Raw genomic sequence first — 27,923 nt, forward strand, 5'->3', positions numbered from 1 at the left:
GTTAGAAAGGGGTAGCATGAGAGCTATTTGTGAACATGTAGAGAGAATTGGTGTTTAGATACCCAATTAAAGATAACGAACTAATTAACACGTGTATTGGTTTAACTCAGTTAGCAAGTAGTTACAAACTTCTCCCAAATGAGTTCAAAATCACAAGAAAACAAACTGAACCACAAAGAAAGTGATTTCTATAATTTCCAATTGTTCTGTTGAAAGATATAAATTAAGTAGAGATTTAGCTTTATAATAAAACAACAAAATATTACATAACATGCAAAAACTAATTTGGGCACCCTTACATTAGTATTTTGTGTGCCCACCCTTTGCATCCTTTACAGCTTGCAGTTTTTTTGCCCATTCTTCAACACATGCAGCTTTGAGTTCTACAGTAGACTTTGGTTTCCTTTTTGCAACAGCAGGCTTCAAGTCAATCCACATCTCGATGGGAATCAAGTCTGGGGACAAATGAAACTTCAACATGTAGTGTAGGGCAGCAGTGTGGAATAGAGGTTAGGGCTCTGGACTCTTGACCGGAGAGTCGTGGGTTCAATCCCAGGTGGGGGACACTGCTGCTGTACCCTTGAGCAAGGTACTTTACCTAGATTGCTCCAGTAAAAACCCAACTGTATAAATGGGTAATTGTATGTAAAAAAAAAAGTGATATCTGTATAATGTGAAATTATGTGATATCTCATAACAATTGTAAGTCGCCCTGGATAAGGGTGTCTGCTAATAAATAAATAATAATAATAATAATAGTGTATGTGGAAAAAAAATTGAACAAATTGCACAAAAAATAATGGAATTATGGCCATATATACAAAAGGGACCAAAAGCAACCAAAAAAACCTAATTGAAAATGAAAAAAGGAAAAAAAAAAATCGTCCCAGGTACCCTGATCACCCTGATCACTGTGGCTTGAATGGCCAGAAAGATGACGACCAGGGCAACATAACCCTAAACAGCTCTGGCCTTGTGCATCTGATCCACAAACACGAAAAAAATGTATAGATTTATCGGAAAACAGGTCCTTGTGCATTCGGTGTTGCCATTTCTCTTATTTTGTAAAGATTTTGTGTGAAAAGGTTTGTTTACTGCACTGAGGCAGGTCTGTCCAGCGCAGCAGCAACATTCCAGAACACTCGCGTTCAAGGCTATCTCCTAATATGGTCATCTACCATTTTAAAAGTCTGAAAATCCTCTTTCTATTGAAGCAGGGCTGTCTCTCACAGTGCCTGAGTACAAAGAGTTAAAGGGCCAGGTCACCGGCGGGATAGTTAACATTTGGCGGACCCTAAAGGTTAACAAAGGTTTGCATCTTGGTTTTTGCCCATGGACATTCATCTTTTTATGGTATCGTTGAATTGTTTTTCCCCATGGATGTTCATCTTTTTAAGGTATTATTGAAATGTTTTTGCCCATGGACGTTCATCTTTTTAAGGTATCGTTGAATAGTTTTTGCCCATGGACGTTCATCTTTTTAAGGTATCGTTGAATTGTTCGCTTGTGAATTTCTTGACCATCTTCTCTCAATTCTTGTGTCAAATCTTTTGCAGTAATCCAAGGGTTTTGCCGGGCTGCTCGAATGATTCTTCTAGATTTTGCAGGAATCATTCTTGGTCTTCCACACATGGAGCTAGTTGCAGTAGTTCCTGTTCTCCTGTGTTTGTCAATAATAGCCCACAGAGTGCTTTTCGGTAAACCAAGTTTTTCTGCTATTTTGTGGGTATTTTCTCCTTTTTTTATTTAGTATCACTGCCATTTTTAACCATTTTTGTTGATTTTTTGAATCAGAAATTTCCAATTTATTTTTCAGCACCTAATGATTATGTATTTATTCTATAATTATCATCAGGTGTTGGTTTTCAATCATATTTGTCAATAATTAGCAACGAATGGGTTTCATATGAAATATGTTGATTGCCCAAATACTTTTGTCAAAGTATTAAATTTGTTTTTACATGGTGGTGTTCATTTTATGCATGTTATGTAATAATGTGTTGTTTTATTATAAAGCTGAATCTCTACTTTAATTTACATCTTTCAATAGAACAATTAGAAATGATAGAAATCACTTTCTTTCCAGTTTTTCTCATTTTATTAATTGCCCAAATACTTTTGTCTGTGACTGTATATATAGAGGGGTTCTGTGGCAGTGTAGCAGGGCGAAGCCCTACCGGTGCACGTGTGTACGTGTTGGTGTGGGGAATAATGGGCTGGTAGGGAGGGGATACATTTCTCCCTGTTAAAACATGTGGGACTGTGGCTGGAGCCATGAATTGAATAAATGCTTAAATGATTAATTAAGGCTCCAGTCACAGGTGTATAAATAGGGTGATCACGGGTGTTAATGGAAGTAATGGTTAGAGTTAATGTTGGTGTTAGGGTGACCACCCGTCCCTAAATGTAAAGATCAAGTCCCGGTCCTCTACTAAATACCTCCAAAAACCCACACTCACAAGCAGCACTGCTTAATGGTAGTTTCAGGGACAACAAAAAGTTTATGAATGTTTCAGTAGGAGTCCGGATTGCTGGTTATTACAATTTTTAACAAATCATCACGTATTTTCTGTTTATTTCAATAGCCAGCACCAAATTCCAGCCCTGACCATTTAAAAGCAAAAAAACAAAACACTTCTTCACTTTATTAGTGTTGTTGAACACGTTAGCTTGACGGTACAACGGCATTTAGGCTTTCAAACATCGACACCTCCTCTCATCCGCGCTCGGTTTGGGAAACTTCAAAATAAAATAAATGCACAGTACAGTACTAGCAATGGCAGACGACGTGGTTGCTAGTGAGTGTGCTTGTGAATGAATTGTTGAATAAAGGAAATTTCATCAGTTTCACATTCAGTTTTCTGAAGTAGATTTTAAAATGTAACCAGAAAAAAAAAATTGATCCATCACTATAATTACTTTGTTATTTATTTAAGTTCAGCAAATTGAGACTAAGATGTGCTTGATTTGTGTCTGCCTTTTTCCTGCCGTAACAACTTTGTTTATAAAATATTTTATGCAAAGTATGTTAGCGACGTGGTCTTGAAATCGAAATGCTATATCAATGTTGTGTACAGTGCATTTTTAAACATACGCTGGCAGTGTGTAACAGTTAAGTATGATGGGCTACTGTTTTCTTTTCTCTGTTGGCTATTAGAAAACATGCATTTAACAGCCAAAATTGTAAAAGGATGAACAAAAATATTTATGCTTTATTAAAGGGCTTTGTTATTTATTTATGTATTACAAAGGGCTGCATTTTTTTTATTATTATTATCTGTAGTAGCTTCAATAATTATTTTATAACGTTGCTTACAAAATAACCAAACTATAAAGCACTATCATTTTATGAGTCAAATGGCGGTACAGATTTATCTGTGATGTGGGTGACTTGTGGCATGTTGACTTGGTTATTAGGGATATAATTTAGATGAGGTGTCTTTTAGAAGATGAATCGCTTCTCAGAACAGCCTCATTTAAAAGTTGCAACACAAACTTTACTACCAAAATTAAACCAAAAGAAACCAATGAAATCATACTGGTGCCAGAGAGAACTTTGAAAATATCAATACATTGAATCCGTGCTCTCCTGGCTGCCTGTGATGGCTCTATACCCCCTTTGTGTAACCAGTTGTTGAGGTGGTTCGTAGTCCGTGTATGTTTACACTGTATCGTCAGTTCTTTTTTTGTATATTGTCTCCATCTTACAAGGCCACCTTTTAAAGGGTGGATCACCCTGGCAACCAAAATGTAAACAAAAATCATGTCATGTTTTAGGCCTTCCAAATAATTCTACAACTATATTCCCCAGTTTTGTGTTTGGACACTTGTTTGCTTGACCTATTTATGCGATTCTTTACACACAAGCTGTTTAAGCCAACAAAATAATTACATAAAACTGAAAACACTTTGCTTGCATACAAAAACAAACTGGCACACAATCTGATGGGGATTTTGTAACATTCATAAATGCTTTCAAATAAACAAATCACACTCGGACACAAAATAAACTGGTCAAAACCCAACAAGTGTAAATGGACACCAAACATTATTTTGGGCAGCAGTGTGGAGTAGTGGTTAGGGCTCTGGACTCTTGACCGGAGGGTTGTGGGTTCAATCCCCAGTGGGGGACACTGCTGTTGTACCCTTGAGCAAGGTACTTTACCTAGATTGCTCCAATAAAAACCCAACTGTATAAATGGGTAATTGTATGTAAAAATAATGTGATACCTGTATAATGTGAAATAATGTATAATGTGATATCTTGTAACAATTGTAAGTCGCCCTGGATAAGGGCGTCTGCTAAGAAATAAATAAATAATAATAATAATAATAATTTTGAATGCTTTGGTTTCTGTTAGGCAGAGTTACCTAGTAATACAAATATTGTCACTGAAGCTGGAGGGAGGCACTCCTGCATCTAGCAGTTTCAATATGGAAAATACTGCTCAGACCTTAACCCTTTGCTGCCCATTGTCCAGTATATTTGACTGAGAAAATACACATTAAAATAGGTATGTGAACATACCCAGGGCAGTAAAGGTTAAGATGGAAAAGAACAGAAATGTCAGCAAGACCCCTCAGTGTTGCATGTGTGTGACAAAACCAGTAAGCAACAAATTAAATAAAAAAATCACTTTAATTTACTTTAGAATCTGTACATTTACAGGAACTCCAGACAACAACATGGTATAAAATTATTAATTTGCAGATCAGTAGAAATAATCAAACAGTTAAAAGTATTGTTGGTTAGCGTATTTACTTGGAACTGGAACAAATAAAAACAACAAACACACATTTCTTCTTTGAATCAATTCAGAAGAATACAAGGCATGCTAAAAGAAAAAAGAAAGGAAAAAGAAAACCCATATACAGATTTGCTTTGTTTGTTTTTGCTTCTTTACCAATACATCTTATTCCTTTTCTACTGACTTCCACTGCTCAGAAGTTTAATTTAAAAATTTTAAAGAGCACAAAACAAAAACAACTAGATTTAAAAAGGTGGTGATCTTTGGTATTATTAATATGTGGAAATGCTTCATCTCTTAACCCAATATTAATTGTTTCAGTAAATCATGCGAAATGATGTACCATAAATACAAAAAAAAAAAAAAAAAATAAAATACCCCCACACACACCACCACCCACAGAATTTCAACAATGCTAGACAGACAGTTAAAAATCAACATAAGGCCATAAGCCTAAGTAGTGCAATACTTAACAAAAAAAGGGACTACCACCCTTTTGGAACAAGGTCACAATCGTTTTTTATTTTTATTACAATTATTTTTTTCTATCTACCTCTTTGTTTGGAGAATCCTAAGTGTCTGCAGCTAACAGCCTTCATTGAAAGGTAACATTGGCACATGATTTGAATGGAATGAGGAAGAAATTCCATAAGAATCTCAAGCTCCAGCACAAAGCAAGTAACTGCAGTTTTAGAGAACAATGAGAACTCAATAGAACAACAACAACAGAACCCAGAACCACACACCATAAAACAGGAAGGAAATGTTTAACAAATAAAATGCTACTTACTCTATAATCAAATCATTTAACAGAAGGCTTGGGTCTTCAGGTGTGAAAATCTACTATCCCCTCTGATTAATAATGTGTTAAAAGGGATGGTTTCTCCTAGATTTGCACCATACGCACATAACGTGGGGTCTGGTTCCCATTTCTGCAATTCCTGATTTGACCGAGTGATCTAGTATTAAACGCACAAGGTGTGTTTAAGGTTCCAGTCCCTTAATAGTTGCAATTATGTGGAGATGGTATGATTTAGTACTCCCTTGTATTTATAAACCTTATATTCCTCCACACACATCTGCAGAATAAAAAATAAATAAACAAACAATAAAAACAAAAAAGGCGCACTGGTAAGAATGGTCAAAATGTTGTGAAACTGGAAATATTTCTATACAGTAGAAACGTGTGGGATGATTTATTAACTGAAAATGTAATCAATTATCTGTAATTGATAGCACAACAGGTTAAGTTCTTAAGATTGGAAAACATTTTTCAAAAAATATTGAATGATCAAAATACACCACACTATGGAGATCCCTTAAATGATATGGGTAGACACACAAATCCACTCATTTTATTAATCCAATGGAGGTTGACCTGCCAGTTAATGCTTTTCTTTTTTGCTTTTTCTCTGTTTAAAACTCCAGACTCATAGCATACTGGGTATTTTAGAATATGCTAGCCCATAAGTCATGCTTACTTGCAGATTTATATGCCAGAGAAGCTCAGTATAAATACTTTTTTTTTTCTTGGTAGCTGAAGGCTTGCTGTTGCAGTAGTATGTAATTTGGAATAGCGCCCCTTCGTTATCATCCAACTAATATTAGACATAAATATATGCATCTATATAAACCTGTCAGGTGTGATGGCAACATATTGAACAGTGGTATACGATTGAGGTTTTATAAGTTAATCTTATTACTTACAGCTGTGCAAAAAAAAAACAAAAAAAAACGACATTACTCCACATGTACACTGCGCTGTGCCCCTAATAGTAAATTCTGTTTTTCAACATTTGTTTTCTTCCTGAATACATTTCCTTTTCTAACAATTGAACATTTTTTTAAATAGATTTAATGAATATGAAAACAACTCCCCGCCCCCCCCCCAAAAAAAAAAAAATATATTATATATATATATATATATATATATATATATATATATATATATATATAGTAAACGTAAACTACAATGCCACTTATAAAAAACTGCTAAAGATGACACTTGGGTGAGTTGAGAGGTGGAGGTTCAATAAAGTAATAATGGTTTCACGGAGCACTTAAATCAACGTGTGCGCCAATATATTCTTGGATGGACGATTTATAGAATACCAACCAGCATAAACCAGGGAAAGAATCAGGCTTGTTAACACAGGGATTTTGATTAAACCTTACTGTTTAAAAACCGCAGGAAATGGTTCATTATTTGTCTATGGGCAGCTGTTTATGGTCGCAACACTTCAAAACTGGGAAAGGTTTCAATAAGATATTAAAATAATTTTCCTCCATCTTTAAAACTAACCCTACTCCTGCACCCAGTTAGCTTAAGACAACCCACTTAAAATCCTATAATGCAGAGGTTCCCTGGACTGTGGTTTGAGAACCACTTCACTCGTGCATGGCCCCTTCACTGGCAACATTTTGCACTCTACCCATGGGCATACTATGCATTTATCATAGTTTACCATGTTTTACCACACCTCTGTACTTCACAATGCTTACCTATGCGTTATGATAATACTTTTATAAGGGATATCAAATGTGGCACACCACTTGCCACATGTTGTGCTTTTCTCCTTGATGCTCAAAAAACAATCGTACTCAGAGTTCGTTCATGAATCAGCAGATTTGCCATGTTGCTTTTAAATTCTAGATGTGGATAGATGAAATAATATGCAATTAGCCACGATTAATACTTCATAACATGAATACTAAAATATTTCAAACAAGTGGCGGGTTTGTCACAGTAAATAAACGTCAGGTGCTTTGATTGTTCAATCTAAATCACAGGTTTATTCCTTTTCCTAAACCAAGGAAATGATTTAACAAACTAACTAACATTAAATTACACTCAAATATTAGAATTAAAGTATAAAAACAGGGATAAATACATTGTACTACTTTATTCTGTGCTGTAAAAAACATCCCAGCGAGTGAACAAATAATATGCGACATTAAAACAATGCTTACAAAATGTTTACATAATTACTGTTGTTGCTAAGTCTACAAAGACCTGTGTAGAACAGCTTAGATTAAAAAACAGCTCATGTTTAAATTCAGATCTGATTTAGGCAATCAGTTAAAAACAAGTTTCGCAAATAAGGACCCCCTCAGTAGCAACCTCCAAACTTGAGGCGCAATTTCCGTCTTTGTTCTTTTAAGACATGACAGTGTTTGTGCAGCAAGAGTGGTGCATTTCTTTAAGTGCTGCATTGCACAGTTTGGAATGTTCTTGTGGATATGGTGATTGATTACAGTATAGATTTATACTGGGGTTTTTTTTGTTTGTTTTTTTAAGAATGCCAAATAATCCTTTATGTAAACCTTGAAACAAGTGGTGTGAAGTGAACAGTTTAGCTGTACAGTGATGTAAAGGACATGTGTGTGTACGGTATTGTACAGTATGTAAAAAAAAAAAGTAATAATTGTATACATGCCAGCCAGGTTTATTGCTAAATTCAAGGCTCTTTTAGATAATACCAGCGCAAAAAACACATGTACTAGAGTATGTATGTATTTTGTTACAAGCTAGTAAAAAGCAACTCATTAGAGAACTTGAATACTTATTGAAATGATGTAGAAAGGAAGGCTCTAAGCTTCTACATAGAAAGTTGTGTACATTCTGAAACCTTTTCCTTATAAAAAATGCTGCATCATCAATAAAAAGGTTCCCTCTCAGGAAGAACAAAAACAAATACACCTGCGTGTTATTGTATTACAGAAACAAGTCAACAGTAACCTTCAATGGCAGTTCTCAAACATTTTGTCAAAACTCCATCATAAATTGCTCATGCTCCCCAACACAAGAAGCTTAAAAGTAAAGGACTGGATGTGCTATTTAATGACCTGGGCTTATTCTGGGACTACCACAGCCACTTTTCAGTAAAGGGAATCTAATGCCAGGAAAGAAAAAAACACAACCAAAACCCTTATGGTCACCCTCATTCTAAAAGTGCAGGATTTGTTATGAAGCAAAGGAAAAGACTGGACCGTATGCAAGGACCGTCTCTTAAGGATTCAATGGTTTACTTCAGTGATGAAACGCATTGGCTCTACTCCATACATTTTAAAATGTGACTCTGCAGCTCCAGACAGATTTGGAGCTTCTCATAACAACGCACCCTTCAGTTTATGGCCATTAACACAGTCAAAATGCCCTTTATTGTATTACCTTAACACTGCTTCAACTGGCAGCACTCATGCTTGCATACATCAATGTGAAAAAGTCTCACCTTCAGTCACACACGCTCCAGGCATCACGGCTTCTTGCTGTACTGTAATATACAGTAGCATTAAACCGTTTATGAATCCCCACATAGCTGTGAAAAGTATAATCTTCTTTCCAACAGAAACATACATCTGACTTTTGTTAAATATGGCTCAGTTTCTACTGAATAAATTAAATAATAATAATACATTAAAAAATCAAGATGTAACATTAAAAACTTTGTTCACATTCCATCAATATATACCTGTTTAAGTTCTGTAGATCCTGTATAAACTGTATCTAAAGCGGCCCTAACAGGTGTCACGTGATCAAAACATGGTATTCTTTTTTGTATTTATTTTTTTGAAGCCGGCAATCGATGTCGAAACAAAAAGGCCCAACATCAGAGACATGTTGTTCACTTGCTTGACGGTCTCCATTAGAAATCAGCTTTCAGTTACCTTCACCTCAATATCATTTTTTTCTTTAGGTTTTGTTTTTTCCGCATCCCGAAAATCTTATAGGAAGCACTGAAAAAGGTACTCTACCGATATGCTATGACCACAGGTATTATTATTTTTTGTTTCTTTTTTTAATTTTTTTTGTTTTTTGTTTTTAAAGATCTCCTCCGTCTCCACCTCATCTGCTACCTGGGACCTTTCACTTCCTGCTTTTGAAGTTTCCCGGAATCTCGTTCTTATGCAGCAGTTAGGTACTGATGGTAAAAAAGCCCGAAAAGACTGGTAGAAAACAAGCAGGCAGCGATCCACCAGGTGAGGAAGGAGAGAAGCCCACGGAAGAGCAGTGGAGTGAAAACGTTCCTAAGGCTGCCTAGCGCCATTGTTATTTGTGCCACAGAGACCTTTGTGTTTTCAGGAGCTGCGAGTGGCAGAGAGGCAGCAGGCATGTGATCAGGGTGTATCAGCCCCTCAGGCTCAGAGTAAACACCCCAGGAGTGATCACCTATGAAAACAAGAAAAGAATATGATAAATAAAATAATATTAAAGAACAAATTATATTTAAAGCCCCTTTGGTTATATCCAACTTACCCCCCCCCATTCGTTACATAGGTTTCAAATGTACAGCTTTAAAAGAAATATATTTACATATACATTTCCATTTAAAAAACATATCTGGTACTACAGTATATTATATGCCTGCTATGTGTTTGTTTCAAAACTGAATGGAATCGGTAGCTCAAGTACAATTGGTTCATCCATCCAGGGAACCTTGCTGGGTAGTCAGTGCTTTCCTGGGTATAATAAAGATGACAGTGCTTTTTAATGCACTGTGCTCATATCAGGCTACAAAACTGGTAACAGACCATATAGACAGTTGACTCAAAAATGTGGCATGTGGTATATTTTAATGGCTTTGTAACTTATTAATGTAATTTTTCCTTTCACAAAGAAAATGGTGCAAATTGCTTTGTGGTGTAAAGACCTTGCTGTGTCAGATCTTTACAAAGTGAAGCCCACTTACCTAGCGTTTTTAGCAGCAGTGTTGTGTGAAGCAACATCACCAGAGGCGCCATATACTGAAGGGCTATCACACACAGATAATAAAACACACGAGCAACCTACGGACAACAAACGCACCATCAGACACAACGCAAACACCAGTGGAACTGGCAATGGCAGTTAAGAGTAGGCAACACATGCAATCTAAAATGAAAAAAAAAAAAAAAACCACAAACTAAACAAATCTGACACTGCTTTAAGCATAGATATACCCCTGTCTACCATAATCTTGCAAATGTAAGTTTAGATGCTGAATTTACACATTCTGTGATGAAAAAAAAAACAAAAAACACTTAGGTAAGCCTAAAAATCCACTAAAATAAAAAAGGCACTAAAATAAAAATCCAGGGCTCTATAAAGAGTAACTTTTTAGGATTTAATGGAAAGAGATCTCTTTTTGAATTCCATGCTCGTATTTTACTGTACCTCCAGTTTATTAGGAAAGTGCTTGTGCATGCTGAGCATTCAGTGTTAAATTTATGAGCTGCAACATCAAACAGCTCAGATGATGTGAATACATTTTTTTAATCAGTGGGTTTTGATCTCTGATAAGGGTTTGCTTATACGCAAATCTAAATTACTACTGTGTAGGCTATACAGCCATCTATACATAAAATATAGTATAAATTCAGCTATTTGTATTAATTGAATGAAAAGAATATCCCTATGAGCATTAATCTCAGACTACCTTACCTAAGGTAACATTAAGTAAATTAGTGTATCGGAGTCTATGAAAACACACTTGAATTGTCACTGTGGTCAGACTTGACAAAATATTTCCATAAATCTTACCTGTTATCCATTTGCAAACTCAGATTTTCATTTTACAACACTTTGTACTACACAAGGTTAAACACATTTATCAGGAAACAACTTACTGTTTCACTTCCTAGCTCAATTCACCTTGGCAGTGTCCTCGGGTTCAAAGCATGTCAATGACCACAGGCAAACAAGTCAACGCGCTACCCCACCAACCATACAAGATTTCCTTTCAGCTTTTGTTGTCAAAGTCCCTACCATTTTCTGCAGGTCGACTGTGCTGATTCTCCCAGCCTCCTTCTTCATTTGGTCCACGCACTTCTGGGCCAGGTTCAGGTATGCCTGGAGGTGGCGGCGCATTAAGCCCAGCCTCAGCAAGCACAGCAGGATAATGACCCACAAGCGCAGGGTGTCGAAGGTGGCCTCTGTCATTCTGTGGATCGGTTCACAGGTCAGTGCTGTACTTTTTAGCTACAATGCAAGAAACCAGCTTCAAATTCACTTCTTTTATTTATTTTTTTACTGCCCCTTTAGCTTTTAGGATGCCTTTCATGTCTACGGCTGCCTGCCTCTACTAAAGCATATCAATATAAAATACGTATTGAAGTAATTGCAAAAGAACCACTCAGAATGCTTGCAAACCTCAAAGTAAGAACGTCATTTGAATCAACTTACACTTTAGCAATTCATTAAAAACGGCAACTTTGGAAATACAGTCAAAATGCCTTAGTCCGATTTCAGGGTTTCTGATGCTACACCATCTGAAATTCTGAAACAGTGCAGAAATAAACAGACACTCAGTTTTGGCAAACTTACAATGGCACGCTTTCTTTACCCAGCGTTGGGTTCATTATGTAGTCCTTGGTTATAGGCTTCACCCACAGCAGTACCATAATTAAAGGAGCCAAAAAGTTGATATGTAGTAAAGTCCTTAAATAGAAAAAAAAGACTAAATTAGTTTCTTTCCAATACTCTGATGTTCAGTCATTTACCAGATTTGAAATAACTATTTAAGGGTGTGGAAAACCAAGGCTTTGACAACATTTTCATCTCTCTCATTAGCAAAATAACTTTCTTGTAAATCCCTATCCAACATTTTCTGCATGAACACTTTTTTGTGCATATTTTGGCAGGTAATTGGTGATAAAGTCAACTTTGCATATGTTTGCCATTTTTGCTCAGTCCCACTGAAGTGATATTTAAAGGGGTTTGACCTCATAGTATATGCATTTTTACAGTATATATTTCTGACAGGGCGAAACGTGTGCTTTGTGGCTGCCTTTGCACAACCTCATGATAACCAGTTGTTTTGTTTAATTATTTAATTGAGAAAGCGTGGATTGTGGACAGGTGGTGATCGATTGAAGTCAATTTCCCCTGGCCACACCCTACAAAAGAGAACAAAGGGAATGTTTGTTTGGAGATGGTTCTGTGACATTGTGGTGCCCAGCCAGAACAGAGGAAGTAAAAAGTAAGAGAAACAGCACCAGAACAGCTGTAGCTTTGGGGTTATTCTGTGTGTTACAGGGTTTTGTGCAACCCTTGGATTTGTTTCTGTGTTTCGTTGGTTATTATTAAGTGTGCCAAGGTGCTTTAAACTTGCATTTCTGAGTCGGGGTTTGCTATCTGCTGCTGACCAGCCTTGACCGCCTGCCACTACACCACCATATTCCAGAGTGTAAGGATTGCGGGAAGTAATCCAGCTTGTGACACCAGGGCATGTAAGCCACAAACCACAAGGTGAACAGGTTAGTGAGGCCAGCCAGGACAAAGTGGATAATCTCTTGCAATATGCCGATTCCAGAGTCATGTCTTAAATACCCACTGATGGGGAGGAGTGAAATAGAAACCAGTTCTGTCTAAAAATAATCCACTGTTCTGTACAGTCGGATATATCACCAGACCTTATTCTGGACTGTTGTAAATTTCTTTAACAGCTGCGAGATCAGTTTCATGAGCATTAAACTTTTAAAATCAATGATACATTTTTCTAAGGTTGGGAGGAAACACAATGCACTAATGTATTCATCCGTTATATTGAAACTGAAATATTCTTGTTCATTTGCATCTTTCAATTTCAATACAGTGAACACAAGTTATTATAATGACCAATTCAATGTTAAATGACAGTAGTACTCGCAAACCACAGACTTTTTCACTGGTCACAGTACTAAACACAAATTCTAATGTTTGTTTCATGCAAAAGTACTTTAAACTTGATCTACACCAGTAATAGAACGTGCTTAACAGTACTGTCAGGGTGCAGCAGTTTAAAAAAAATAAAAAAAAATAAGGGTCCCCTTATTTTTGTTCCATGTCCAACTTCCTCATGCAAGTGCTATACCACAACACTGCTGGTAGGGTCTAATGTGCACCGTGAAATCAACTACTTTGACTTACTAATTAGATGAACATTAAAGTTCTAAATAAATTTGTACTTAACTATAAATGTACTTTATTGGAATCCACTTTGAAGTTTTAATTTAATCATTTTGTTTTTCCTTTAAATGTTACGACCATTACTACATTGTGTCTTCTTGCTCCACCTCAGTCCCTTTTCTTGCCCATTGCTAATGCTGAGACACTAGACACGTGGTACCAGTGCTAATGACAAATTTGGATAAAATAGCTTTGATAAATCTAGACCGATATGTCCGTTAACAGCGTTTTAGGTATGTCATGGATAGTTCAAACTCTTAGTTTCTCCAAGCCATGTGTATTTAACTGTTGTTTTTAAAATTGAGGCATCTTAAATTTTGTTAAAACGTTTCAACGGGTCAAGATGCATTTGAGGCCAAATAAATAAAAATAACATCTTTACACAGGATTTAAAACTTGTATCCTTTTGTATTTGTGAAATGCGAGTCTCATTCTGCTACACAACCCAGATAGCACATTGTCAGCATGAAGCAAAACCTGCCTGTTTGCCGTACTGAAGTTAGGCAAACTGAACGGTTGAGTTACTGCACCACTTACTGTGTTACTTTTTCTGTTGCCAGATTCAGTGCATCCAGGTGCATCTGAGCTAAACGCAAGCCAGGAAATGTTAAGAAAGCACCAATCAGAGAGCACAGCAAAGCCAGGAAGAGTTTGAACGTTAGCTTGGATATAGGGCCCCTACAAAAAAAAAATGAATAAAAAGGGTATTAAATAGATTGGTTCTGTAACACACTACACTAGTTCTGAAATCATTTAAAAAATAATAATGACATTGCAGAAATAAACTTACTGGGAATCCAGGCCTTGCTTTTCAAGAAACTGCACAGCACTTTCAGAAAAATTAGCAAACCCTTAACAGCACAAAAGAAGAAAAAAAAGAAGTTACACTGGATTGACCAGCTATGCTAGGATTTCTCCTCTGTCTTAGTACTCTGTAAAAGGAACGGAGCATCAGAAATATTATTCACAAACCAAATCCTTGTGTATTTGTGAACTGCTCAATTTGCTGATGTGTTTCTGTGTTTTATGCAGTTTTGTGAATGTTTCTAATTCTATATGAGGCAAAGTGCTTTGAAATGTCTTGACATGAAAAGCAACATATTAATTGCTGCCGTTATTAAAAGGAACTCATCCTAGGGGTTTAGACCTACATTGGGCACTCTGATTGCTTTGTACCGATTTGGGCTTCATTGCAATCATCCTATCCTTCGGGTTATTTTGCTACACCAAAATGGATACTACAGATTATTTAGCTTTTTATAGAAATCATACATTTTCAAATAATACCTGTATTTTGTGAATATTAGACAGGCCTAATCCTGGTACTAAATACAAGGTATAACCGTGTGTGCTGCAGTGACACACAGGTATACATATTTAAAACTATACTGCAGACTGTACAAGTTTATTATCACAATACAAAAAACTGTATTGAGTTTCAAACACATTATCTGTATATCCATGTAGTTACAAGCCAAGTAATATGGTTGAAATGATACTTACAACTAGAATCAAATATGCGTGCAATTTTTTGTTCCTATGTTTTTCCATTTCACCCCCAGTATCAGCATTTGGTTTTACACCAGCCTGAGCTTATTCGCCTGCTTTAAACAGATACAAGCCCACCAAGACCATAACGCAATGCATTATGTTATACTTTAACCACAAACGTCAAAAGAAAATGATATTGGTGATTCCAAGCCAAAAGACCTCAACAGATCAGCAGCCTTTTAGCAACAAGTAATTAGGTCCTTGCTTGTGTCACCAGGGCTTTTGCAAACCACCAGCCCTTCATAACATTTAACTAGAGAAGTTCAACCTCCCTCCTGAGAAGTGCACAAATGTCTCAGATGCCCCCTGTAGAGACAGGAGGGGGCCGGCTCAGAGACAAGGGCAGCTGTTATTTTCAAAGAGGCTGGTGAAGTCCCTTTATGTAGGTGACTCTGTGTATCCTTAACTCCTGCCACAGATCAGGCGTTTTCTCCACGTCAGACAGCCCTTCCAAACAGCCTCAACACCTGGCAGAATTAACCCCCAGCACAGCACAGCACAATTCAAGAACTTTGTTCCCATCAGTCTTGGCTTATTATAAAGGTCTGATTATCTTGAAGTGCCGAGATTATGCCACAGCAGCTTTACTAAAACAAGATTGATTGGTTCTGCATCCACAAATTAAAAAAACTTTACCGAACTCACAGTTGTTGACACATACAGAATCATACCTGTTTCCAATCCAAACTCTAAGTAGTTCTCTGTTATGATTAGGATGGCCATGGCTTTTACAAAGAAGAAAAATGCAAATGTGATGCAGAGGGATCGCTCTCCTCCTTCCTCCCCTTTAAAGTAGTGAGCTGTCAATGAGAAGAGGACCTTCCTGGGAAATAAATATGTTAAGGAAATAATTCAAGGGAAAATACAAATACTTGGAAACAGCCTGGAATTTACCCCCTGAATACTGAACATTCAGAATGGATATTCAACAGTACCTGTATGTATACATGGCAACATGCAACACTTCTGCATGCAGAGTGTACTATTATATAAGTTAACTGAAAGAAGTAACTGAAGAACAGATCTCTACAATACACATCACCATTTCTGACACAAGAGATGTTCCCAACCGCTTTAAGTTGTGCAGGAAGACCGATGCAGCTGTATAAGAATCTATAAAAGTGTTTAATGCACAAAGGAACATCCCTCGGCATTACCATTTCAAATGAAGGAAAGCAGGCTCATTACAAGTCTCTTTACCACTACACTGTCTCAACAAGAACACCGATAGTGGGAGAGAAACCTACCTTTGAAAGAGGCACCAATGAAACGCATTTAATATCGGTAATCTCTACTTGAACTGCCACAAGGTTGTTTAGTTTATACGAAGGCAGAACACGATCCTAAAATACCTTTGAAAAGTAGGGTTTTAGGCTTATCTGACAAGTATAAATGGAGGAGACAAGCTACATGTATCCGAAGCTCAGAGAAAATTCTCTCAAAGAGGTCAATATTAAACTGAAATTGAGAAGGCTGTCCGTGCTACATGCAGCTGAAGCTTCAACACCTAAGCTTGTCAGTTAAAATCAGTTGGGTGTGCCAGGAAACAAAAAAAAAAAAGACTTATCTGCAGAGAGAAATTCAGCACCCTTAACATCTTCAATGCAATGAACTTTAAAACAAGGGATATTTAACATTAAATATATTATAACCCACTACAGTATAAGCCCTGACCAAACTATCTCTAGCTTGCTATATAAATCTGAAATACAAGCTATATTTAAAGTAGATATTATATTTACAGTAAATTATCAAAATATATAAAATCACCCTATAATTAATTTAGGACTGAATCTACTTCAGTTGTGAAGAGTATGTGAACAGGTGAACTATCTGGTTACAAAACAGCAACTTGTACATGCAGAAAAAAAGCATTAATGTATGATTATATTAGAAATAATAAAATGAGAAAGGAGGGACTTCCATTACTCTATAGTCCTGGGGCTATATGCACCCCACCCCTCTCTTCAGACTTCATACAGCCCTCACTTATAATACTATATCCTGTCATTATAAGATACACCTTTGAACGCGTACTGGATCTCTTAAAGGATACATTACAAAGGCCAGGACCAGCAGACACCATACTACACTGATGTTCATTTCATTAGAGGGACCCACCAGGCTGTAGTAGAATTCAGTAATGAGGTACACGACCGTAGCTGCAACTGTGAAATCCACCAACCACTGGTACTCAGGAAAGTAGTGCAGAGCTGAAAGAAACAAGCTTCATTGCATATCTGATCTTAATGATATCAGTGAATCTTACAGGAGGTTGTCTGAATGGACACATTAAAAAAAAAAAAAATATATATATATATATATATATATATATATATATATATCAATTTTATTATTTAGCAGCAGTCAACAAGTTCTTAGACTAACAGAAAAGAGCTCCACCTTTACATAATGCTTTTAGAAAGAATCAGACTTGTTTCTCCAATAGATTAACCTTATCATAGCCACCTTCTCCCCCCAAAACAGCAACCATGAAGTAAATTGAGCTTCATATCTCATTTTGAATCTTATGTAACTTCATATAGGCTAATAAACTTAAATGAAAAACATCATGTGAAACAGCTCAGCACAGCTCTCCCTGCTACTGCTAATGCAGAAAGCGTCGCTCTACTTTTAGAAGCCATATACAAAATAATCCATTGTTCCTCCTACCCAGTGTGTCCACTTCAGTAATGGACTTGGTTTCCAGCTGCAGATCTATATCTTTCGGGACGGTCAGCGGTTTGTTTTCTATGTGTCCATTGTACTTCCTGAAAGGAAACCAAATATTTTAAATAACTACAATATTACATTTACTTTAATTCCCCCCCCATTGTGGGAGAGAACAGTACAGTACTGTAGTATGGCTTTCTTGTAAAATGCCAAAAGACAGAGAAAAATAGGAGGGGAGAGAGAAAGAAAAAAATCACTATACAATTAGACATGATTTAATAATGATTATTACACTTTCACAATACCCATTTGTTAAGCTCATGAGTCACTTAAAGATACTTTTCATGAATAAAATAGAAGTTTGATATTGACTGGCACTATCCAATGTATTGTTATTTTTCATGACAAATTTAAGAGGCCAAAAAGAGGTAAAGCACAGACGGGCTGCTGGTAGTGTTTTCACTTTCAGTTTGACACTGAAACCCTACGATGGTGTTGTGAGGGTCCCAGTACTGAGCGACTTACAGAGGGAATTATCTGAAGAAGGAGCCCTGCTAGCCAGCACATGGAGGGAACAAACACAGCTCAGACCAACCAACTTGAGAGAGGGCAAGATTAAAGGCTTGAAACTCCCAAGGACAGCTGGCACTCGGCTGTACGCACTGCAGGCTTAGCGTTGATCTGGCGTGCTCCACAACTCCTCCTGACTATGGGCTTTTCTTTGAAGTCTCCTGCCACTCTGGATGCACTCAACGTTTAGCATCAAGGTTTAGTCACTGTACTCACCACCAAAAAAAGATGGGGGATCTAGGGGAGACACCTTTGAGACGTGCCCATATTTACAGCTTTTGCAAATCTGAGATCAACAAAAACAAAAGTTGCTTAACCCTTCTAAAGAGTTAAGAACGGATGTGCCAAGTTATACTGTACCATAACAGCAAATCCCTTGACACAGGGGTTGTACCGACAGACTGGAGAATTGCAAACTTAATACTGATCCACAAAAGTAGTGTGTGTTTGTTGCCGTCCACGAAGTAACAATTCCATTGCTTGTTCGGTCTTCGTTTTCTTTTTAACAGGCAAGTCCTCTGTGCTGCACTCACTTATACAGGCACGATTTCTGTCATTTTCGAGGTTGTCCTCCACCAGCCTCACTAGTTTGGAAGACAGTGCTTCAGACACGCAATCTAGATGGCGAAATCGTGGGGTCAAGAAATGACACAAAAAGCAGTGGCATAACCTCATTACTTGGGTCATTCAGCTGACGTAAACAAAATCGCCGAGACAAATTACGCACTAGCTTATCTCTCAAACTCTGTTTAACTGGAATTAGCAAATCAGTTGAATTTGAAGACTGTGTCTCCTTTTAAGTCAGTCTATGTTTTATCCCTGTTGCAAGTGGGTACAAAGGACTAGCCGTATGGTTTTTCTCTGCACTCAAAAGTACTGTAGCCAGTTCGAATGGCTGTAGTAGAGGTAGTATCTCAGCCATTAACTTCCACTGCTCAGTCGTGAGATCTAAAGTAGCTGCAGAAAGCAAAGACATTACTCTGCACACGTTGGCCGCGTTGTCATGAACACAAGCTATTACTTTTGTAGCCACGTCAAACTCTGCGTTTATCTGAGTGATTGCTTCTGCAAAATTCATAGCTGTGTGTCTCGTGTAATTTTAGTGTCGCTAATACTTTTGACTAGAGTTCCCAGTTTTGCTTAATGTAATGGCAGGTGACTGTTAAAAACGCTTCTTGCGTCATGCTTGTCTATACATCGGTAGTGATGTACATTGAATTTCCTTTGCACGTTGGTGACCCAGAGTAATGAATTTGGAGATTGTCTTTCGACAGGGCATTTCATAGCCCAGAGCAAGATTTGCAATCAGATTTTTAAATGCAGCTCCCTCTACTATACTAATAGGTCTGATATCTTGGGTGACAACATCCACTATCAGGCCTGTTATTTCTTTTGCTCTGATGCTTTTTGAACTTTCTTTCCAAAATAAGCTGTCACTGAAGGTGTTCCTTTTGTTTTTTACTTGTGTTCCCGCTGTCGTATTTTGTCAGGTGCTGTCTTACTAAATGATCCTGCAGGTTGGTGGTATTGCCACAGAAGATCATTAAAACTCCACAAACAGCGTATTTTATCTTTCCATTTTGTTTTGTAAAAAAAAAAAAACTTCCAAAACGTCTGACGGCATTATTTAAAATTAAATTAAATGGACAATTTAACTAGCAAAATCTGATCCTGAAATGCAGCCTACCTCTAGTCTCTTCTCTAGGTTTTTTTTTTGTCACGCTTACTCTGAAAACATACGTGCTGCATAGTGGGTGGGGAGGGTTTTTTTATTATTATAATTTTTTAAAGGAACCAAAGGAAAGGCAAGGAATAAGAACGTAGATTTAAATTTTGCCGGTCTTAATAAAAAACTGTCCTATTAATGAACTGATAGATGTGTTTTTTTTTGTTCTTTTTTTTCAAACCATCGATGGTTATTCCAACAATTTGATGCATTGTCCCAGCCCTAATGGAAACTATAATAAGATCCAAAATGGAAAATTACCTATATGGTAACAATATCCTGGGAGACAGCCAACATGGTTTTAGGAAAGGGAGATCATGTCTAACTAACCTGCTTCATTTCTGAGGATGCAACATTAACAATGGATAATTGCAAAGCATATGACATGGTTTATTTAGATTTCCAGAAAGATTTAAACAAAGTCCTGCATAAAAGATTAATTCTCAAACTGAATGCTGTAGGGATTGAAATAAATGCATATGGATTAGGGAGTGGTTAACATGTAGAAAACAGAAAGTACTGATTAGAGGAGAAACCTCAAAATGGAGCAAGGTAACCAGTGGAGTACCGCAGGGATCAGTATTAGGTCCTCTGCTCTTCCTAATATACATTAATGATTTAGATTCTGGTATAGTAAGCAAACTCATTAAATTTGCAGACGACACAAAAATAGGAGGAGTGACAAACACCATTGCAGCAGCAACAGTCATTCAAAATGATCTAGACAACATTCAGAACTGGGCAGACACATGGCAAATGACATTTAATAGAGAAAAGTGTAAGGTACTGCACGCAGGCAATAAAAATGTGCATTATAAATACCATATAGGAGATACTGAAATTGAAGAAGGAATCTATGAAAAAGGCCTAGGAGGTTTATGTTGACTCAGAAATGTCTTCATCTAGACAGTGTGGGGAAGCTATAAAAAAGGCCAACAAAATGCTTGGATATAAAATGAAAAGTGTTTAATTTAAATCAAGTTAAGTAATGTTAAAACTTTACAATACATTAGTAAGACCTCATCTAGAATATTGTGTTCAGTTCTGGTCACCTTGCTACAAAAAGAATATTGCTGCTCTAGAAAGAGTGCAAAGAAGAGCGTCCAGAATTATTCCGGGTTTAAAAGGCTTGTCATATACAAACAGGCTAAAAGAATTGAATCTATTCAGTCTTGAATAAAGAAGACTACGTGACGATCAGATTCAAGCAATCAAAATTCTAAAAGGTATTGACAATGTCGACCCAAGGGACTTTTTCGACATAAAAAAGAAACAAGGACCAGGGGTCACAAATGGAGATCAGATAAAGGGGCATTCAGAACAGAAAATAGGAGGCACTTTTTTTACACAGAGAATTGTGGCAGGCTGGAACCAAATCCCCAGTAATGTTGTTGAAGCCGACACCCTGGGATCCTTCAAGAAGCTGCTTGCTGAGATTCTGGGATCAATAAGCTACTAACAACCAAACAAGCAAGATAGGCCGAATGGCCTCTCGTTTGTAACCTTTCTTCTGTTCAAATCTAAGGCTTTGCATTGTCATCACTAAGCATGACTGCAGACCTCATTAAAGGCTCGTTTCTGGTCATGTCAACAGCGTTTGGCAATGGGGAATGAGCTAGCCATTGTTTTACCAAGTAAAGTGTGCAAAAGGAGAAACCTAAGTAAAAATAATACTATGTCTAAATGATGTCCCGTTTTGAAACATTTAGATGACTAGAGCATTGTACCATATTTAACGAGTCGAGGGACGGAAGAGAAGAATATTTAAATGTTTTGTTCCACTCTACGTAATAAGCGCACCCCTGTCGTGTTGCATTGGTCTGCAACATCTGGGGGCTGTTCTCCTGCAGGTCTCGCAGTGCCAGAGGCTGCATTAATGAGCTTGCGGCACACTTGTATGCGGATATTGATTGATTTCATAGTTATTTCTGGCAGGTTAGTGGATTGAGAGTGTGCCAAAAGAAAAGTGTCAATATTAGATTTGTATCTTCTTTTTAGTATGCTTCTGTACGACCAGCTGTGACACAAACGTTTAGGAAATCAAGGCAATACTGATTTTCTACACGACAATACGACAACTGACTGTCCCCTTACTTCCGTTGGGATTCTAAGTTGCTACAATATATCATACGATAAATCTGATATCATAAAAGCTTTACTTTTTTAAACTTCAGCACAGCTGATCTGTAGGCCTCCTAGAGCCTGCCTATCATGTCTGACATACATCACTACTTTAACAGTTACTGAATAATTTTGAAAAAATATTTTTTTTATTATTATTATTATTATTATTATTAATAATAATAATAATAATAATAATAATAATAATAATAATAATAATAGTACCCGATTGTATCCTAACACGATATCCATACTTTTATTTGATATTTATCTACGCTTGTTAGAAAAATTAGCTTTGTCAAAACTGGCTTTATGGTGTTACACTTTGTTTACATGTGTCCTTGTCGTTTTACTTTCAGCTCAGTCAGATTCTACTGTTGACAGCTGCCGACATGAATGAATTAGAGCGACGAATAGTTATATGAATATCAAACTGCTTTTTTATTCCTAAAAACAGAAATGTATTTCTTTAAATAGGCCAAACTTCAGTAAAAGTTTTGAGATTAGGGATCAATATGTGATAATCAAGCATGTTTTGCTTCAGTCACAGTAACATAGCCACAATGAGATTTAACTTCTTATGCTTCTATTGGTTTAAAAAAACAAACAAAAAAAAACCCAAAAAAAACCAGAAGCAGCAGATTTAATCTCAGCAGTGCAGATGACAATGAATCAAACATGAATGTAGCCCCCTACCTGTCTTTCTTGTTTTTTCCCTTTTGTTGTTTCCCAGCGAGACTCCTCAGCTCATCTTCCGTAGGATGCTGATACCAACGCAAACTACAAGAGGCAAGAAACACAAATATCAAGATTTAAACAAAAAAAATCACAACGTTACTCAAACATTTTAACCAATACCAAATTGGGGCTTGATCTCCATGACAATATTGAATATTAGCATAGATCTAACAAACTAATTCCAGTAACCAATATGTACAGTATTACTGTACTAGGATTTCATAGACAAACATATGTTAAACGTGCATATTGTTAAGGGTATTTGTTTTAAAGCTGCATATAAACTGAAATTATCGTTGGGAAACATGTCAACGCTGCACTTGAGCTGCACATCAAGGAACACAGTCTCTAATTGAAATGCGCTGATTGGTTACCGAGAAGGAGAGCCAAAGAGTGAGGCTTCTGGGAGTCTGAGTTCTTATAAAAACTACCAGAAGTACCTTGCTCCTTATACTGTACTGGTTCATTTATTTAATTTAATTAATAGAAAAGGATTAAGATACAGACAAGACAAAGTAGATATAAATAAAACTATCCATATACTAAATGAAAAATGTTTCAACCTACTTCAATTACTTCAGAATTATGGGCAATTTTTGGTGCCCCTCCTGAATATCCTGTAATATTAAAGCTAGCTTTCTCTCCTAGCTATACCCCCTAAACTGAAGTTCCAACTTTTGCAATTAAGTTTAATAACCACGGGCTTAGCTCCAAGAGCACACCCAGAGGCTAAAAGTTTAATAATGTCAGTTCCATTCAATCATTTACTCTGTAAATTCAAGATTTGTGGTTTCAAGAATAACTGCCTAATGAATAAAAGTTTGCAGAGTTTGATCAGTTTCACACGGTTGACCTTACCTTCCACTGCAGAGCAACCAGCGGGCAAAGGAATAGTGAGGTATGATTTTCTGAATGACACTGGCCATTACCATGGTAACCACCAGCTGCACGCCGATCACACCCTAAAACAAAAACAAAACAAAAAAATCAGTTTGTACTGAAGCCATTTTATTGAGGTTTTAACAAGACAGTGGCATCTGTGATTTTAAATAAAAGCACCACCGAAAATGGTGACATTATTTATTTTTTTTCATAAGAAAAAACAATGGGGATTACTCAACCTATTACTTCAATGCCTTCCTTATGTTAATTAATCATCTGTCTTGGCACCACTATGGGGTTAAGGTATCATCCACTACAAAATTGAGGAAACACCTCCCCAAATTAAAATACTGATTAAATACTGTTCATAATTGTGTTCGTGTTTTCAAAAAAGTATAGATCCAGAAATTTGGCATATAAGTTTCATAATCGGAAGATGGAGACAGTGTCTAAGAATAATGCCATGTTCATACACATTTATCATATATACACACACACACAGACAGACGTTTGTTTGATAAGCATGGTATGGATTTCTTGCAAGGTTTAATAAATCTAAACTTGCAACCAAGCCATTAGGAGGTTAAAGTGCTGCATGGTTTGAGTTTAGAAAGCAATCAGATTCAACTTGGGGAAACCTAAAACTCATTCTGGCAGGCTTATCTAAAAAGAGTATGCGTCAACAATCATGCTAAACTCTTACTAAACCACTTACTGTGTTACAGTATCGCTGTAACTCAAGAACATTTAGATAACAATTACAGAGATAAGCAAGTTGTTCAGGGCACAATGAATTGACTTTATTACACAGTTGTGGTTATGTTTGAACACTTCCTTCAAAAACCATTGTGAAGGTCATTGGGCCGCTCCACACCAATAGCAAATACTTCTGTTTACAGTAACTTTGCAAATGCAGGGCTCCAAATTGATGTCAGCCTTGTGCCAATTGCCGTGGGTGCAACTAGAGATGCCTGTATTAGGAAGTGTTTGGCTCCAAACAATAACATAATTACATGATTTATGTGGTTAAGCCACATCAGCAGGAAAAAAAACACTAAAACTAGCCTTTCAAGCACATGGATTTCTATCGGGCTTAATAATGGCATCTCAGAAAAAAAGTTCAGAAATAAAATAGTAGAAAGCCTGGCACATTCAGCAAAAAAAACTAAGACTTTGATCATTTTCTCAGGTCAGTAGTTTAGAAATGTTTACAATACTTACAAGTGGTTTTCTTTCAGGTGTTAAATATATATGTACTGTAACTAACTTGAATATGTTTCAATTGCTGTTATCTCCTTATTTTAATGTCCTTATTTTTATCACAATGCAACTAAACCAGAAACAGTACGAAATACTATTCTACATTGTATTACGGTGTTTATTACCATTATTTGTCCATCTTATGATAGATAAGTTTGTTTTTTCAGTTCATCCATAAATGCAACACAGTGACTCTGCATTTTCATTACACACGGGAATTAGATTTCTGAGTTTAGTTTATGGTAAACTAAGCACAATATAAGCTAATACAATTACCAATTAGCTTAGCTTTACATATGAATCCAAAGCAAAATGACACAACATCCTACACTTTGAGGAAATCATGCCTTTAAATCACTACTAAACAGTGTATTTTCCACAACAAAATGTAATTTATTACAGTTTTTTGTTAGTTCTATTGGATCTATAAACAATGTGTTTTTATATCTTTCTCTAGAAAATGTTCCAACACATTCAGGGTACTGTAATGGATCAGGTTTCTGCACTGATGTGATGTCATCTCCCAGTCGAATGTTACATAAATGATCACATTAAAGCCTGGATCTGATGTAAAACCTTTAACAGGTAAGTGATTTGTGCAATGTCCACCACAAAGTTAAATGGCTGCTACGTACAGTAGGCTTTACTTTACACTATTCCTCCTCTGACAAATCAGTGCTAGGTTAAGCAGGATCCAAGGACACAGCTGCACAATTCCCAAGCACCTCAGATGATGTTTTTTCTACCTGAATGATGTGGCAGGACACTGATTGCATTCTTTGTAAAGAATGCAATGAAATATTGGCAGAAATGGATTTAATACAAGGGATAGCAAAGATAATTGGTATGCAGAAACTGCTTAAAATGCTTAATTATCAGTGTTTTTCATTGTGGTTTATGGTTTGGTATTTATTGGTTGAAGATATTAGGAAGCCAAAAAATTAACAAACAAAACAAATGAAGGAGAGAAGCTACTAAGCATTAGTGGTCAGAAACATTCAGTCCTTTTGATGACAGGTTAAATCAGGTTTCACTGTAGTTACCACAGTATAAAGTCATCTCAAACATGTTCCAGCAAACAAAAAAATTGCCTAGATGAGACAGGATAACCATCCTTATCCACTGAGATTTAAAGGGCAGCTCAGCCTCAGCAGAAGCTTCACACTTGTACAAATTCTTCTTCTGAACATTTTTAGTCCACATTCTTGTATATAAAGAAACAGTCTTTGTATAAAAGTGCATTACCAGTTACCTGCAATGACTGGGTGTAGTTAGGCTATGCTCACACCTGTATAGAAGCTGGTAAGAACACCGCTAATCCATTGCTGTACATGATCAATTGCCTAGATCTGATTATTAGCTTACCAATTAACCAGATGATCTATCTATCTATCTATCTATCGATCGAGAGATATTACACACACACACACACACACACACACACACACACACACAGACAGTATAATCGTTAGTTGCTTCTACACCACGTCAGGTACTGTATGTAGTAGGGTAGGGCAGTGTAGGCAATCTAGGCCAGGTAGAGGTCAACAATGATGGTTATCTAATCTACTGGCACATTCCATGATTCAAAATATTATTATTATTATTATTATTATTTTATATTTTTCTATTCTGAGCTCGAAAACCAGTCCGTGAATTATGGGAACACAGAATGTAACATTTAAAATATACGCTACTTTAAGCATTTCAACTACATTCACACATCAGCAGTGACACATGAACGACAGTGTGTAACACTTGTACAGTAATACCACTGACTGTAACATCTAGTAGATTGTGCAAATCCTTTTCAAGCAACACCTAGACTCTGATGTTCATTAAACGGTTACAAGGTAACGGTACCAAAGCACACAGGTACACTGCCTCATTTGTGTGGGGTATACTCACCATATTTGCAATAAAAGAATCAACTGTATAGCACCGGCAGTCTCTCTAAACAGTCGGAAGTCCAGCGGCTCGGAGCACATAAAGCCTTCCTGATGATAGTCTTATTTATAAATTCTGAGTCTGATTTCATTGACTTCCTCGCTGTATATTACAGTATTAAAAGCACACACTGCAATCCCCAGCTGTTTCCACACAGCTCAACGCTTCATGGTTTTCAGTGCTTTAGAGGTCACGTTAAGACCCCAGGAACAGGCTGACTAACGCAAACGCCTGACAAACAAACTAAATAGGTATTGAATACAAAACCTTTAATTTCTTATGGCATATTCACACAAACATTGACTGGGATTGCTTTGAAAACATTTCACGGAATAGCTAGTTTAACGCTGGTCAATATAAACACTGGGTGGTGTTATTGTTTTTGAAAATAACGTAATTTTTGTATCAGGTTTATTTATAGACAAACCGTTTGTGAGCAGAAAAAGTTTATGTCCCAGGGGTCCTGACGGCTGAACCCGAGATTAACACATATGATTGTGTTTTTTACACCTATCCATTTCTCTCAACTTGTTTGTTGTTAATATATATTGTACAAACGCCTTGATAAACATCACCGACGATGGTCCATGACAATATTAACAGACACAAAACGTTATTATTGGCAAAAACATTCATTCGTATCTTTTTGTTTTGTTGCTGGTCCAAAAATCTCAGCAGGCTAGTTTTTTTTTTAGTATCACAGCTGGAGTGTGTGTTTGGCGACAGAACAGATGAGAAGTGTCAGACTGTAAGAGTGGGTGGGTTGTTCTGTTTTTTTTTT

The 27,923-nt window shown here is 36.8% G+C and overlaps 1 protein-coding gene across 1 annotated transcript; it reads right to left on the reverse strand.

Moving 5' to 3' along the window:
* Window positions 1-8,962: 8,962 nt before the first annotated feature.
* Window positions 8,963-27,342, reverse strand: LOC117403496 (transmembrane protein 161B-like). Its single transcript, XM_034005632.3, has 12 exons — window positions 27,104-27,342; window positions 23,912-24,015; window positions 23,012-23,095; window positions 17,899-17,996; window positions 17,282-17,438; window positions 15,897-16,048; window positions 14,465-14,525; window positions 14,212-14,352; window positions 12,052-12,165; window positions 11,494-11,668; window positions 10,439-10,535; window positions 8,963-9,918 (listed from the first exon to the last, which is right to left on the reverse strand). The coding sequence occupies exons 1-12, from the start codon at window positions 27,104-27,106 to the stop codon at window positions 9,653-9,655; spliced, it is 1,452 nt and encodes a 483-aa protein (XP_033861523.3). The 5' UTR covers window positions 27,107-27,342; the 3' UTR covers window positions 8,963-9,652.
* Between the last annotated feature and the right edge of the window lie 581 nt (window positions 27,343-27,923).

This window comes from Acipenser ruthenus, chromosome 2 (genome assembly GCF_902713425.1).
Source record: "Acipenser ruthenus chromosome 2, fAciRut3.2 maternal haplotype, whole genome shotgun sequence".
In the NCBI taxonomy this organism is placed as follows: Eukaryota; Metazoa; Chordata; class Actinopteri; order Acipenseriformes; family Acipenseridae; genus Acipenser; species Acipenser ruthenus.